The sequence below is a fragment of the Notothenia rossii genome (assembly GCF_949606895.1).
Source record: "Notothenia rossii genome assembly, chromosome: 2".
NCBI classification, from domain to species: Eukaryota; Metazoa; Chordata; class Actinopteri; order Perciformes; family Nototheniidae; genus Notothenia; species Notothenia rossii.
The window spans coordinates 88001655-88018686 of NC_136904.1; the positions used below are offsets into that span (position 1 = coordinate 88001655).

Here is a 17032-nt window from a genome sequence, read left to right on the forward strand (position 1 = left end):
CACACACACACACACACACACACACACACACACACACACACACACACACACACACACACACACACACACACACACACACACACACACACACACACACACACACACACACACACACACACACCTCCACTCAGCCTTAAACACTACAATCCACCTCAGCCTCCATCACAGATCACACGTCGAAGATAAACAAACACAGATGGAGGTCGAGCTGCGTCTGGAGGCAATAGGCGCTGTCACACCGGAGTACCAGGAATCTTATCACAGAAATCCAGTTAAACTTGCATCTGAGAGTATGTGTGTGTGTGTGTGTGTGTGTGTGTGTGTGTGTGTGTGTGTGCGTGTGTGTGTGTGTGTGTGTGTGTGTGTGTGTGTGTGTGTGTGTGTGTGTGCGCGTGTGTGTGTGTGTGTGTGGGGGGTTTAGTGCTATTTATCACTACATTACCTCCTTTCTGTCTGGGAATGCAGCCAGCGTATACAGTGTATATCACTTCACGGAGTTTTGGTCTAGACTGAAATATTTTGAAACCTTTTGGATGGATATGAGTTGACATGCAAACTTATGACTTTGGTGAATCGGCCATATTATGGTTTGTGGGGTTTTCCCTCTCCTGTAGTGTGTTGTATAGGTTTTAGTGCATGTAAATGGTCTACAAAGGCTAAAATACCGCCCCTTTCATGAAACCCCTCCGTTGGACTCCTTTGTTTACTTCCGCAACATATTGACATCACTATGTAGCACTCACGCTTCTATTGGCTAGTGCTCCAACACATTATACGTGATAGGCTAAGGGGCGGGACATCTCTAAGCCATTAACCAATCACAACAGAGCCGGCCAGCTAACCAATCAGAGCAGACTGGACTCTGGTTTCAGACAGAGGGTGAAAAGAGGTGCTGCAGCACAGGCAGTATGAGAAAAATAAAGAGCTTTTTGAACATTAAAGCATGGAGACATGTCCCAGTAGAGATACTAAATACAAATATTAACAATATTTTTACATTTTTTTAATGAATTAAGTTATTACTATCAAACAAACTCAAAGAAACGTTCAAACAGCCTCAGCTTCCACTTTGTTTTATATACTGTTTCTAATTACTGATGTTTTAACCATTTTACATTTTCAATCATCCGGATATTGGACGTGATTTGATTAATCAAGGGTTCAATCAGTACTAATATAAACTATTTGACACTTGAGCTTCAAAGGAAACGCTGTCATGTTAAAGCCAAGAGTTATTTCAATCATGAGAACCTTCACGCTGACTGTGAACCTAAACGTTTATTTATTTTGATCTTCATCGCTCTGTTGAAATCTGCTTTTCATTTCATGTTTGCTGTTTTGTTAATTAGTCATTAGTTCTTAAATAAATGTGTGAGCCTTCTGTCGTTTGTTAGTCCTGCAGGCGAGTCCTTCTGGTTTACATCCTTTCACAAGCAAATTCAAACTCAAAGGAGCTTTATCGGCATCGAAAAATGTTGTGTCAAAAATATTTAGACATTACACAATAACAGTCAAATAAACATGATCATAATATTAACATTGACTTATGCACGTGTGTTTGGGTGGGGGTGGAAAGCTGTACCGAATAAAGTTTGTCTCACAATCAAAGTTTCTATAAGCTTTGGGTGTTTGGTGATATATTTGAGGACGTCATCAGCCTTTTATAGACTTTAAAACATATTTTAAAAATAAATATCTTATCCTTTTTTATAGTGTGCATGTTTGTTGCTAGCTTAGCTTAGCATCATTGCTGTAAACATTGGGAAACTGCTAGCATGGATCTTTCCAAAGATAACAGGGATCTTTAAGGCTCACAAATGAACAGTTTATGTGTTTAATAATTACAAAACCCCAACGGCGAAAAGGCAGGTTATGGTTTTAGCGAGGGTTACATGTCAGATTATTTTTGAGCTCTGAGCATTCGGCCGCCAACCAGCAGACTTCAGGAAGTCACTCTGCCTGACCAAGAAATAAAAACCTCCGACATCAAAAGTCTAATTGACACTTTTAGGTGTTTTTCTCAATAATTTAATGATCTAGATGTGCTAAGTGGACTTGAGCCTGTCTATCTTCCTAATATTGGACAACAGCAATGTCATACACAAACTGTATGTTCCAAGTGTGTATTAATCTGTTTGCAGAGGTGGAAAGTAGTGATACAAATACTGCGTTACTTTACTTAAGTACATTTTTCTGGTATCAGTACTTTACTCCACTACTTATTTTTCTGACTACTTTTTACTTTTACTTCTTACATGTTGAACCCAAATACCTGTACTTTCTACTTCTTACATGTTGAACTCAAATACCAGTACTTTCTACTTCTTACATGTTGAACCCAAATACCTGTACTTTCTACTTCTTACATGTTGAACCCAAATACCTGTACTTTCTACTTCTTACATGTTGAACTCAAATACCAGTACTTTCTACTTCTTACATGTTGAACCCAAATACCTGTACTTTCTACTTCTTACATGTTGAACCCAAATACCTGTACTTTCTACTTCTAACACTTTCCAAACAGGCTGGTTCCTTTAGTCTGAATGTGTGTTTGGTGGCGTGATCATTATTATTCAGAGTCATTGCGTGCCTATTGATTTGAACACGATCCGTGTATCCATCATTTCCTGGTCTTCTCTAAAGAAGAGGGACCAATGAAAACGTTGTCATGTTGCCGTTGGTCACCATGGAAACATTCATTAGCTAACAATTACATTATTGTTCTATTAATATAAAGGGAGGTCAGGTACTCTTTAAAACAGCTGCTAGTTATGGGTACTTTTTACTGAAGTACATTTCAAAGCCTCTTTACTTTGACTTGAGTAAAGAGGTTTAGTCAGTATTTCTACTTTTACCAGAGTACTTTTAAACACGAGTATCTGTAATTCTACTCGAGTAAAGGATGTGTGTACTTTTGCCATCTCTGTCTGTATGTTTCAGATGAGAAAATAAACCTCCAACCCCTCAAGATTTCAATTTGACCAAAAAGGGACCTGATCGTTTCCTGTGTTTTGTTGCTCCTTTGTGTTTTGACCAGATGATCCCTGCCGTCACGGAGGAGGTCCATGAAAGATGGATTTGCTCCTGCACTCACTGCAGCTTTTTGTTGATGTTTTCATTTACTGAACAGACAGCGGCGTCCTCGCCCCCTGCTCGGCACTTTAATCCAGGTAGAACGAATAGAGGGATTAGAAAAGATGAGACATGATGGAAGAGGGTCACAGCGTTCGGCAGGATGTTGTCAGGTGGAGAGGGGTGAAAGGAGGAAAGCTTTAATCAGAACAGCCTCTCCTTCTCTTCCTGGAACATGACGCTGATTTCTGCGGAGGGAAGGTGAAAAAAAAAAACCTCTGAGTGCAACACCTGCTGTTTATCCTCCTGTTTCCGCCACTCTGTGTCTCCAGTTGTTCATGGTAAACACAGCCTCATAAAAGGTGAGCTATTCTATGGTATAGTGTGCCATGAGAATGTCATATAAACAAGCCCGCCTTAACCTGCCATCAGGCCCTGGGGCTGATAGTTTTTGTAGGCCCCCTATTTAAACAACAAATCAAAGTCATTTATAGCCTCGGCAGGCTCTGTGATCGCACTTCTCCACTCTGCTCTACACGCGCCTGGTCCTCTCCTCCATATGAGTGACGTATCGGGCCTCCGTCATGTATTTGTCCGGTTGCCGTTGGCTCCCCTCCACGTAGCAAGTCCTCGTCGTCCTCTCCATCTCCTCCAACAGATAATGTCCCTCCTGTCTGTTTTTCCTCTCCCGCTACTCCATCGCTATCAGAACCAGACGGCCTACTTGTCTCCGAGGCCCCGCGGCCGGCACCGCTACCGCTCGGTACAGAACTCATCTGTCCTTCCTCCTCATCCTGGCCTACAGGTTTAAAATAACCTGTAAGCGTCGGCATTTTTTGTAATAGCTGCTTGTCTCGAAACTCCTTTTCCCTCAACAATTTCCTTTTCCGAGCGCCACTCAAACTTTTTCTTCACTCAATCACTCGCAATTTGAATAAGTCACATGTGAAACATATTCTCATTCTGACGTGTGTGTGTGTTTGTGTATATTTGCGTTTGTGTGTATTGTGTTTGTTTCCCGGGGAAAACCCTCACGAGAAACATCGGCTGTTGTTATGCCTGCTGTGACGTCAAGTTACTCCGTTCTCCGCTTGTAATTATGCCGTTACAAGCTTCAAAGTTGTATTTATCATCTGAATTTGCTGAAACAAGTTTAATATTCTGAAAGCCAAGACTTTGTTTTTTTAAAATCAGATGAAAACAAACTGTAACGGACCTTGCTGTGTTATCTATCATTACTCTACGTCTTACAATAATAATTTCAGTGGAGGGAGGGGGGCGGCGCTGTGGAACAGCAGAGTGGCGAGGGAGAGCTGTCGTCTTCCCTTTACAAGATTCAAAAATGTATTTATCGTGTGATTTTGGAAATGAAAGTTTCCTATTCTGAAAGCCATGAATTTGTTTATTTAAAAAAAAAAAAAAACACCCGAAATAAAAAAAAAAGAATTTTTATTTTTATTTTTTAATTTTTTAATTGGCTCATGATAGGCCCCCGATCTCCGTAGGCCCCTGGGCTTCAGCCCAGGTCAGCCCGTGCATTAAGGCGGCCCTGCATATAAAGTGATAGTTTCATTTTGTCATAAATATAAGAATAGTATGCCTTAAAGCAGTGGTTCTCAACCTTTTTTCCCAAGAGCCCCCCAAATGACTCCTGTTGGAAGTTGCGTCCCACCCCCCACACACACACACAAGGGGGGGGGAGGGGGGGGGGGGGGGAAACAGCGGTAATTAAAGTTTCAAAGTCTCAAAAATGCTACAACTACTGTAACAAACTGGATGAATGTGAAGTATTTTGTTAAAGGAGGATGAAAGCGTAATAAAGGAGCTCTATTGGAGTGACTTTGATGGTTATTGGACTCAGGATTCATTCATTTGGATTCCCGCTGTATGAAGAAATTAAAGGACGGCGGAAGTGGAAACAATTCACAAAGAGATTAAACTGTTTAAAACACATGCTCAAAGTAAACTGGATTTTGCCGATGTGTTTATGTGGATTCAAAAGTCCTAAATAATCTACTAAATGGAGGAGACCAATCTGATCGGAGCAACTGTGACAAATAATCTGAAACCGGCATGGACAATGACTATGTTTTAAAAATGCGCTTAGCCAGACAAGCCTGGTTTGGACACTTTACGGGCAGAAGAAACATTTCTATTAAATAAAGAATTATACATTTCTGTCTTTTTATGCCTTTAATAGCTACTAACTTGAATTTGTATTCAAATTAATTATTTTTTATATTTTATTGTAATGTAGAGACAAGGCTTTTAGTGACAATCATGTATTGCGTTACAATTATATGTAAAAAAAAAAAAGTCTAAATATGATATTTGGCCTCAAATCATCTGAGGCCTGGCGCCCCCCCTGCGATCTTTGGCGCCCCCCCAAGGGGGGCGTGCCCCCCAGGTTGGGAACCACTGCCTTAAAGGTTATCAAAATATCATAGTATGGTCAAATATATAAAACAATGATGAAATAGGTCAGAGTAAGGTATGTGAAGAAGTTACACAAAAGGCCAGATTAAAGTTTGTCATTGAAAAATGTCATAGAATTTCATAAATATTTCCTAGTATAGATACTATATATTGTAGAAAATAAGTCATAGTGAGTTATGTGAAAATTCTAGTTTCCAGATGTTTCGACACTGCATCTCTTTGGCTTGTATCTGTACTCTGCAATCACAATAAAGTCTAATTTAAAGAGAAAATGCTCCAATGAGCCGTTTAACTTGAGGTGTGCATTATGTTGAGAATACAGGTAGTTTTTAAATAGTGCGCCAACTTGTGTTTGCCAGTCAAAATAAAAAAGTAAACCCTCAGATTTCAACAGTAAGTTAAACCTATTATGCAAAATCCACCTTTTCATGTCTTTTATATATTTATCACCATGTGTCCCCAAGTTTCAGGAAAAAAGATTCTCTCTCTTTTTGTTCTGATCCATTTATATAAAAACTGTCAGATTTTGGCCACTTTATTTATCAAGGTTTTTGACAGAAAGCCAAATCCATACCACCACGGTACCATCCTTGAAAAACACAATTTCTTGAGTTTTGACAATTTTAAGTCTTTTAAAAGTGTGTTTTTTTAATAAATGTTTACATGTTTACATAAATGTTTACACGCCCTCCCTTAGAGGAATTCATCCACAGAAAACGCACTGGACACTGCACTAGGTCAGAAACCAGAGGAGACTATGAGGTCCACCGCAGACGGACCACTTTTGGACAAAATGTCCTCTCCGTTAAAGGCAGCTCATTGTGGAATAGCCTCCCAGCTGAGATACGGGATTGTCCCACTTTGAACAGTTTTAAAGGTCAACTCAAAGAATGGTTGAGAAACAAACAGACGTGTAATCACCGCTCAATGCTCTTTAACACAGGGGTATCTCCTCTCGCACTTTATATGTCGTAGCTGCTACATTGTACTGCCATGTGGTTAATGCTCATGCTCTTTCTGCATATCATGTATTTATTTCTGCTATGTATATAAATGTCATGTTCTTAAATGTTGTATGCGAGGGACTACGGATGGAAATGAGCTAAAAGCTAAAAGCCGGCATATTTACATTTTGAAGCATTTTCATCTTTGTGTATTGTCCCTCTTCAAATAAACGATTAAATTAAAAATGAAATGATGTCATAACGATGTTTTAGCTTGTGTAACCATTAGCCAATCAGCAACCAAGCAACCAAGCAACCCCCCTTATCACCTGTATCTCCTCCTAGAGCACCTTTGTGTTCTTTGTAACCAAATCTCTCTCAGAGGGGCGTGGGGAGTGGCTCCTTATTTTCATCTAAAGTAACAGACAGAGAATCAGCACTTTGGAAACAGGATTTGACCTCAAATAAACAAACTATTTGCTACAAGAACAAAAAGAGACTTCACAAACTGAGAAACAGTTTTACAGAAGAAAGTCATTTTAATAAGTGTGTATATGCATATATATATTAAAAAATCAGCATTGTACAGTAAATCTGTTTTCCAACCACATCCGATCACTTTGAAATCATAAAAAATATATATATACATTTGCAGGAAGTCAAAGATTGGCTCAACATTTGATAACCTCTGAAATAATCACAGTTCACTGGTTGTCTTTGTAACTGAAAGTCCAGAGTTGTATTTAGGACCGTTTTCACAACTCATTGTCATGTCCACTCTTTAAATCTTTATCGTTGTAAAAGCACGAGGTGAGAACAATAACTTAACGTGGATTCATCTCATCTCCAAGACAAAACAAGATTTTTAAGACATTAAAAAGTTGATTAATGTTTTTTTAAATCTACTTCATTCTCCTTACAGAAGAAGGACACCATCTGAAATGTCTCCTCGCTGGATGATGAGTCTTTAAAAATCCAACAACATGTGAATTGAAATCTAAGAAGCCTTTTCCGTAGGGATAATCTCCGTGACTTGTGCACATGTGTCATGATTCAGAACATTTCAAGACAAAGCGCTGAGAGCGGGAAAGATTTAAAGAGGCTCAGATTGAGGGACTGAATGAGAGATTCCTCCCAACAGAGAAACACACATTTGTTGTGATAGTGTTCAATCTTCGGGGGGCAGACAGCCGGGGTTCGCTTCCTTATGACCGATTCAATATTTAGATACTTCGAGGAACGTTTTAAAAGTTTAGTTGATTTGATTTGCAATGATGAGGTAAACCCACCAGTCCCATCATAATGCAAATTACATGTGCTTTGTGAGAAAGTAAAAAAGAGACACATTTTAAAAAAGGACAACATAATCAGTTTGAATCCTATCCTGCTTATTACAGGTTCATGTTTGTACTGTGTGCCTCTGTGATGTTTACACGCTTTAATGTTTCAAAAGGTCTTTTTTTTTAATACCTCTTTTCACCCTCTGTCTGAAACCAGAGCCCAGTCTGCTCTGATTGGTTGGCTGGCTGGATGGCTCTGTTGTGATTGTGAAAACCCTTTGAATGCAGAAAAACTAATATAACACCCTACAGGAAAGGCCAAACCCCACAAGAGCATAATTGGACCCCTTTAAAAAACAGTCATAAACAAATGTGAAACTCCATTGGCAAGATGAGGAGAACAATCAGTACCCTTTAAAAGTGAACATCAGAGGAAGCAGAGCAGATGACATTAGCCAGCGTTTCAGAAAGAAATAACATCGTGGGGCAATGGGAAAGCATGAGACAATTGTTTAAGAAAAAAAAGTTGTAATAAAGTGAAAAATGTGACCCTGATGATTAAATCATAATTTTGTGTAACCTAAAGTCCAAAAAGTGTTCAAAATGTGCCGATCCAAACAAAAAAAGCAGCGTGATATTTGAGAAACTGAAAGAAATCATTGACAATTCATTTATCCGTCGATTGAGCATTCGATGCATTGTTTCAGTGCTACTTTTAGAAACCTTAGTGGGTAAACCAAATGTACAGTAAACTGCTGCCTTCAAGACACACCATAACGTGGGAAATTACAAACTTCCTGCAAGAAAACATGTTGTCTGGATTTGAAGCGTTTGGTGATATTTAGATAAAGAGTTGGAAGGGAAGAGGGATACCACGTTCATATTTGTGCATTAACATAAAAGGTAAGAACCTACCAGCACCTTCAAAGCTCACAAACGTACAGCTTGTTTTTTTCATTCGTACAAACTAAATGTAAAACGTTTTTTCATTTATTTGTATTTATTTAGCAAACAAATATGAGAGTGTTGTCGACCGTCTTATTTAATGAAAGTTAAGTAAGCCAATAGGTGATGTAGAGTATTCCTTTGAGTTGAACATTGCTATTTGTTGTGATATAAAGTTTGATGTGACCTAGCTAAGAGTGTTTCTCTCCTCAGGGTGTTTCTGATTGGGACTGCAGGACAACGCAGAGGCGGTGTTTTCCAGTTTCAGCCTGAGAGAAACTGGAGGAGATGATGTGGAAATCTAGACCGACATCATTTTACTGCAGCATTTGAAAAAGTCTGATAATATTCTGAGCGCAGACGTCTGATACGACCGCGCGATGGAAAAAACTTTGAGGCTTCACATGATACTTCATATTGCGGGAAGTTTGAGCAAAAAGCAGTCTTGGTGTAAGGCATAATCCAGAAACCAGATCCACGAATAGTCTGTGGAGAGAGAGAGAGAGACCGCTCAGCCGACCACAGGCTGCTAAATCTGTCCTTTTGGCAGAAACAGAGCAAAAGGAGAGTTTCCCAACAAAGGGTCAGAGCCTTCAGGAAGTCAGGAGTTCAGACCACACCGTGACCGTGAAGGTTTCCACTTTACCAGCTGAAAACGTGTCGTTACCGGAGGGTCGAATCGATCTCCTGTCACAGACTGGAGGAGTGGGAGGGTTGGTACGGTCCGTTCACCTGAGAGAGAGAGAGAGAGAGAGAGAGAGAGAGAGTTAATACAGAGTTATTTCAATGGTAAAACCCACCAAAGGTCAATATGGAGAATAGAATATATCTTTATTTGTCATCATACAACATATATTGCATATTTACACAATTTTGGTGTTCTTATGGATAGTGAGGTGGGCTGATGATCGGAAGGTTGAGAGTTCAAATCCCGCCTGGAACACCACCACTAGTGTGCCCTTGAGCAAGGCACTTAGCCCTCAGCTACTCCAGGGAGAATGTCCCTGTAATTGGTCATTGGAAGTCGCTTTGGAATAAGGCATCTGCTAAATGCCTAAATTGTAAATTATATTTTTGGGAGAATATATATATATATATATATAAACCCCACAGATCCTCAACTCCGCTGTGTCTCACTCATTAACAACGCAACACAGAGCAACAAAAACGTTGTCAGCAGGCATGAACTCGCATGTATTTTCTTATTTGAGGGGGGGTGGATGCGTGGGCCACCCGAATAGGTTAAGGGGCCTTTGGCTTTTCTTGCCGGGGGGGTGCGGTGCGGTGCCCCCACAAATAGAATCAAATTCTGTGGGAAACACTGTAGCCTTAAGTATGTCTAAATAGTAGTGCTTGAGGTAAAACTGTTTCAATATTATTTGTGTGAACAGATTGATAATCCATGTATAAATGTGTATTCTGTAAAGGTTCAAATAACATCCACAAATAGAAAAAAGATTTGTAAACTCCCCAAAAACTGTTGCAAATATAAAATGGATCTGAAAATATCCAAAGAAATTCCACAAAACTAAAAAACTGTGAATACATTAAATAGAATTACAAGTAAAAAGTATTTATGAATATCTTTCAAACGTTTTCACTTTTGATCAGCTTTTGTAGATCAAGCTTATATTTGTGGTTGTGAGCATTTGAATTTGTCACACTGATGACATGATTTCCACATTTATAAGTAGGAGCATGCAGTCTGTATATAATATTGGAAACTGAACTTGTTAAATTAAGCTCCTCTTTTACCAATTGCAGCAATAACGTAACATTTTATTGCATGCCTTTTAATTTTGTCTCTATATAAATATATTCGGGTGTGTCGAATAAGGCCGACAAACTCCTCTCCTTATTGTGGCGTGTGACAGAAAACGGCAGAAGTAGTGGCATCTGTGGCAGACTCCGGAAGTACTTGCCACTGCCTGCAGACGCCACGAAATGAGCCAGGCCCTACTTCAGAAAACAGTGACTGAGACCGAGCAGAGGGACGCATCCTTATTGGAAGTGTTGAAAGGAAGGAATTTCCTCAACTTTTTGGCAGAAAAGCCAGCAGTCTATCATGAGAGGACACAAAATGTCCCCGTGCAACTGAACTTCCTCTTCACTGTCAGAACCCTGATGCTGTGCCAGGGCAGACGCCAGAGAAATGCTCCACGGGAAACAGTTCTAACTAACGGAGCGAGAGCTGGGCGGGTTGTTCTCTCCGAGGAAACATCATCTCCCAAGTTCAGTTTCTGTTCAAAGAGCTCCTCAGTGAAGTGGAGCGGGTTGTTTCTGTACTTCATGTTCAGGACAGCTCTCCAGGTACACTATACTTAGCTCACCTGTTGCTCTCTCACGCTGCTTATCGGTGTCACTGATAGAGTGTTGTATCATCGTGAAATACCATGGGACACGGTGTGTGTGTGTGTGTGTGTGTGTGTGTGTGTGTGTGTGTGTGTGTGTGTGTGTGTGTGTGTGTGTGTGTGTGTGTGTGTGTGTGTGCGTGTGTGGTAATAAACATTGTCCTAAAAATACATGTTCTTTCCGCTCTGTTTTTATCCTGCATGACTTATTGTTTTTGGGTACTTGGGGGCAACAAAACATGTAGATACCCTCACCTTTTTTCTTTATATATAACAATTCTTTATATTATTATTATTATTATTATTATGGATATTACTATTAAACAGAAGACCTTTGAAACACAAATGCATAATACAATTGAGAATTATTTTTTAATCAAACCTGATGAAATTAAATCACATTAAAAGTCATTCTAAAAAAAGTGCTTTTCTCTGATTTTCGTCTCTACAATCTCCTGAGGAAAATGTCACTGCTAGCCTGTAAATATGTGTTTTCGGTTTCGTGCAAATCAGGCAGTGGATTGTTAGCTGCCTGCTGCAACCAAAACACATCATGTGAAGTCAAACAGTTAAGAGTGACAGCAACACAATGAGCTCCACTCACTACAAAGCTCTGTAAAGCCAATATAAATACAAATATTCTTCTAATTCTTATCGTCTCCGGTGAATAATGATCTGTGCTCACAGCTTGTATATGAAGTGGTGTCTGTTTCTCCTACACTTTAGCGAACAAAAGGAATCGTTGCTTGGATCCCAGCAGAAACGTAATTCAACCCAGCAGAGCAAACTCTTTCTGAGTAACAGAAACACACTCGGTTGTTGAGAGGAACTTTATTGCCCCGTTCCCTTTTTGGCTGCAGGCCTGAAAAACAGGGAAATGCTCCGGACTAAAGCCTTCAGGGAGGCCGGCACTTTATGTTCACTTGCTCTCAGTTGATTTCCCGGCAGGAGACTGAGAACGAGTGAGAATGATTAAAGACTGATCGGTGTAACAAATAAAGCAGCATGTCGCCTTGTTCCTACTTCCCGTACCAGATAACTGTTCATAATATATTGTGAAATAATCTATTATTAAACCCCTAATATGTGCACGCGCTAAGCATTAGGACTGTCTTGTTAAATTCGACTTAAGTACGTGATTAAATGTACTTAGTTACCACTGCTTATATATTTAATCTTATACTTAAATAATAGCCAACCTAAGATCCATCTATTTCTTTGGTTTTTAATTTAATTTAATTCATTGTTATTTTATGATTTTATTCTTGTTATATTGACTTCTGTTAGTATTAAGTGTTATTTTATTGATGCAATATTTAAAAGTTGTGTGAATTTGTTCATTAACTTGGAAGTGGAGGTGTTTTGTGGTTTTTTGAAGCAGTTTGTGTTACCTTATGTGTACGTAAAGTGCTATTTAAATAAAGTTTTGATTCAATCAGCCAACAATAAGTACATATACAAGTGCAAAGTCAAAATATATAGAATCAGAAACTCCGATCGCGACGTATTAAAAACATGATCACAAAAACATTTTAAAAGTTTTAAAAAGGTCACTCTTACCAGGCGTATTTAAGAACCTCCTCTCGCAGCCCTAAAGCCTCGTTAGATCAAAGCTTTCGATACTTATGACTGCATTCAATTATCTTCACATCAGACCCTACATTTCAAAGGGGAACTCAACACAGAGCATCCTGGGAAATCTCACGTTAAATTGAGTTTGTTGCTGATTTATAGGTTTCATTTCCTAAAATGTACACACACACACAACAAACAGGTCATTAGCTGATTGTTCCTCCGTTATCCTCTGGTTCACATCAGCAGTAAGGAAGACATCAGATGACCGAAAGAGATGAAGGAAAGCTGATAAATAGAGCTGGGAATAAAACACACAAGGGTGTAAAGTTCAAGCTCTTCATTGTTTAGGATTTGGCTGACAAGGACGAGGGGAAGTCTGCAGGAGTGTTCTGTTTCCAACACGGTAAGCCGGAGAGCGGATATTGCATGTTTTGACACCTGCAAATTCTAAAGACTGATTGGAAACACAAAGAGAGCGCTGCACACTAATAAAAGGAAGTCAAAGTTCACCAAGGGTGTTTCTCAATGTCAAGGATGCTTGCTTCAGAAGCGAGGCAAGAATACTTCCTGGCATTCGGAAAACAAAGAGTGGAACAGGCGAGCAGGTGTGCGTCATATGAGAGGCCCCGTCTGACATTTTCCACCACAGATTTGAGGGAAATTGTTCCGTGCGCAAAGCATTGTGGGGATTTTAAGACCGCGGAGTCTACCCATGTGCAGCCTCGAAATGTCTCGCTACGAAGTACGCCGGGCTCCGTAGAATTCTAAGTATGTTGGACATTGGAAAAGTACTTCGGCGGCACTCGATGACGTAGTATGCTTGAAATAGTGGCTCTGGAGCAGCTTTACTCGACATTGAGAAACACCCCAAGCCTTGGAAACCAGAGCTCTTTAAAAGCGGAAATATGCATATTTTTCAAGTCAAAGAGAAGGAGAGCAAACCAGGAAAACGTTTCTTTCAAATGCAAGATGTATTCCAGATATTTTTCCAGATACAAAGTTCAATTGCATGCTTCAGCACCTTTTGGAAAGGACTTGGAGTTTTCTAATGATTTCATAAAGTAGTTTAGACTACTTTTAGAAAAGAGTGAGAGGGTTACAGATCAGGTGTTTCAAAGTCTGAGAGCCAAAAGAAAACCTTCAAAAAGGCTTCTCATTAACCTCCTAAGTTTACCTTCTTTGTTTTTCGCGTAGTTCCTTGATCATACAATCATGCTTATGTTATCTGATCTTAGATATTTACACTTGAGCTGAAATAGACTAATATTGCCTTTGGACAAAACTTCATACATAAATAGTACATTTGTTCCCAAGGCATTTATTATACCGATATCTCCACCAAAATAACACGGTTTTTAACACGGGAAAACCCACAGGAATAGGCGATCCTTTCCCATCGCTAAAGACCAGTGTGACTTTTTAGTCTGGTTGCTTTGAAAGAGAGAATATTGATTGTGAGTGTTGTACAGAAACGTAAATGAATATTAATTGTCCAAACCCCTGTTTATATCATTAATTATATATATTCCTCTGCGATGCACGTCACATATCATTTGCGCAGGAAAAGGGCAGAAAGTTAAAGAGCCGGGTGTCGTGTTTCCATCACACCTCCAACCTGTTCTATGTGAGCTTCTTCTGTTATTTAATGTCAGATTTTAACGCTCCTTTAAAGTGTCAGAAAACCTCTGTTATAGAATACGTGTCAACGACAACTCTGTGTGCATCTGTGTGTGCATTATTGATGAAAGTGTGTGTGTGTGTGTGTGTGTGCGTGTGCGCTGCCTACCCGTGCGTCATAGTCCAGGACGAAGGGAGGGATGTCGATCTGCTCCGGTTTGATGCAGGTGAAGAGCTGCTGCAGGGTGTCCAGGTAGCGAACTTTGTCCTTCAGTCCCGACACGCTGAAGGTGGTGAAGAACCACGTGGAGACCTGGGGAAAAGACGAAAGAGGGATGAAATTAGAACGGGACATTCCTGCGTCACAGCATTAAAAGGTCCCCTATCATACTGTTTGTCATCAATATATGACAGGTCTCAGATATATACAAAACATGTCTCGGAAGTGTTTGGCTCCAAACACCAAACAGATTGCAGCATTACCCATAACCCCCTCTGTTTCAGCCCTGTTTCCAAAGTGCTGATTCTCTGTCTGTTACTTTAGATGAAAATAAGGAGCCCCTCCCCACGCCCCTCTGATGCCCCTTTCACACAAACGTGTGAAAAGCAGTTTTTTCCCGTTCACACCGCAGCGGCGCCGCCTCTTAGCTCCGGAATCCGGTTCGTTTCCAGCTCCAAAAAATGGTCGGTCTAGAAGCAAGAACCCGGAGCTAAGAGGCGGCGCAGCTTACGTCTCTCTTACATCGAGGCGGGGGCATGGGCGGGATCTACCTCCTGAACAACAACAAAATGCCCGCGTTGTATCCAGTTTGTACACAACGATGGAAAACCTCAAACTTAATAAGCAGCAGTGGTCCATTGTTGTTGTTGTTGTTGTTGTTGTTGTTGATGTGAGGGATTTCTGCGCGTTTTTTTTTTTTTGTGAACGTTGTGATCAGCTGTTGTAGCGCAGTTCTGCTGTACAGACCGACGTTAACAGCAGCCCTGTCTGTGCACACGGAAACCGACTCTGTCGTCCGGTGATCTAACCGCCTTCTGGAAAAGCTTCACAAGTACGTCGGCACGCAAATGCGCTTTGTGACACAAGTGACGGTACGCATTTCAGATTGTTGCCGCGCATGCGTACCTGCGTACCACTTATGTGCACCCCTGGTTATGACATCATAAAGTGGCCAAAATCTGATCAGCTCATTTTCAGACAGGTTTTTATAGAAATGGATCAGGACAAAAAGAGAGAGAATCTTTGTTCCTGAAACTTTCAGAGTCTCTTTACACAGAGGGGACACATGTTGATGTAGAAGAGACATGGAGAAGAGGGGACACATGTTGATGTAGAAGAGACATGAACAAGTGGATTTTGCATAATAGGTGACCTTCAAGACAAAAACAAGAGTAGACAAGAGAAAAAATTCAAGAGAACATTTGAAAAGCCAACAACAGAACTAGATTGAGTTGAATGAACTTTTAATGATCCTAAAAGAGATGTTTAGCAAGCGCAGGAAAAAGTACAGCATTTCTTGTAAACGGCAAAAAAGCTGATATAAACCAGGCGACTAAAAGAGCTCATATCTCCGCCAAGGCTTCACAATTATCTAAAAATCTCGATAATAAGAAAAATAATCATGTTTAATACGAGTAAAATATTTAGAGGTTATTATTTCTGGATCATGATACGTTTCGGTGGACGTGCGGGGGATAATTATCCAGATTTTTGGAAGAACCTTTATCTTGGGAATGTTTGGGGTTTGTCCAACGACTAATTATTAGAAATGTTCTTGGGAGGCAAACACATGAGTTATTTGAAATAATCATGTTGCCGGGGTAGTTTTGAAGAGCTGCTGTTTTTATAAAATTGCCCAATGCTTTTTCTGAAGGAGTCATGGCAGCAACAGTTAGGTTCTTTTAGTTTGAAGAGGCCCGATTATGCTTTTGTAAGTGTTTTCTCTTTCCTGTTATAGGTTATTGTGAATGGTCTGTAGAGGCTAAAGTTCCCTCCTGATTGAGTTTCTCTCCAACACACTCCCCCCCCCTGTCTGAAAAGCCTTCATTGGACTAATTTGTTTACTTCAGTAAAATAGTGACGTCACTAAGTAACACTCTATTGGCTAGCGCTCCAACACATTAATAATAATAATAATAATAATAATAATAATAAATTTAATTTATTTAGTGCTTCTCATCTGCCAAGACAAATCCCGAAGCGCTTCACAACAGACAACACTGATAACATTGTACGTGATAGGCTAAGGGGCGGGACATCTCTTAGCGGTTGACCAATCACAACAGAGCTGACCAGCTAACCAATCAGAGCAGACTGGGCTCTGGTTTCAGACAGAGGGTGAAAAGAGGTGCTGCAGCACAGGCAGTATGAGAAATATAGAGCTTTTTGAACATTAAAGCATGAAGACATGTCCCAGTAGAGCATAATATGTCCTCTTTAAAGTCAACCAAATGTAAAAAGATTGGTTAAAATGTGTTATAAGAGTGAAAGGTTTTGCAAAACAGAGTAAAAAGCAATATAAGAAACTATTCTGACATTATGAGCCAAAACATAGAGTGAATAATTCAGTTCAAATAAACAGAACAGCAATAACACTATCACCAACAATAATACTTTCAACACTACTAGTTTACTTTTAATATCTTGTACTGGCACAGAAATATATACAGAGATTGTATCCTGTAGGCTTGAATATACAGTAATCTTTATACTGTAAATATGTAAATATCAATACATGACAGGACGTTACCTTAGAGCGAAATGTTGGATGTACAAAGTAGAAGGCCTTCAAATTCTTCTTAAACCTGC

General features: G+C 39.9%; 1 protein-coding gene across 2 annotated transcripts in view; it reads right to left on the reverse strand.

Moving 5' to 3' along the window:
* Positions 1-6971: 6971 nt before the first annotated feature.
* gdap2 (ganglioside induced differentiation associated protein 2) overlaps positions 6972-17032 on the reverse strand; it is a 34778-nt gene continuing 24717 nt past the window's right edge. For both annotated transcript variants that reach the window (XM_079664606.1, XM_079664607.1), the window contains 3 exons: positions 16974-17028; positions 14393-14536; positions 6972-9412 (listed from right to left, as the gene is read on the reverse strand). In XM_079664606.1, coding sequence (XP_079520732.1) covers positions 9371-9412; positions 14393-14536; positions 16974-17028 — 241 coding nt within the window. In that variant the 3' untranslated portion in view covers positions 6972-9370. The remainder of the gene's footprint in view (positions 9413-14392; positions 14537-16973; positions 17029-17032) is intronic.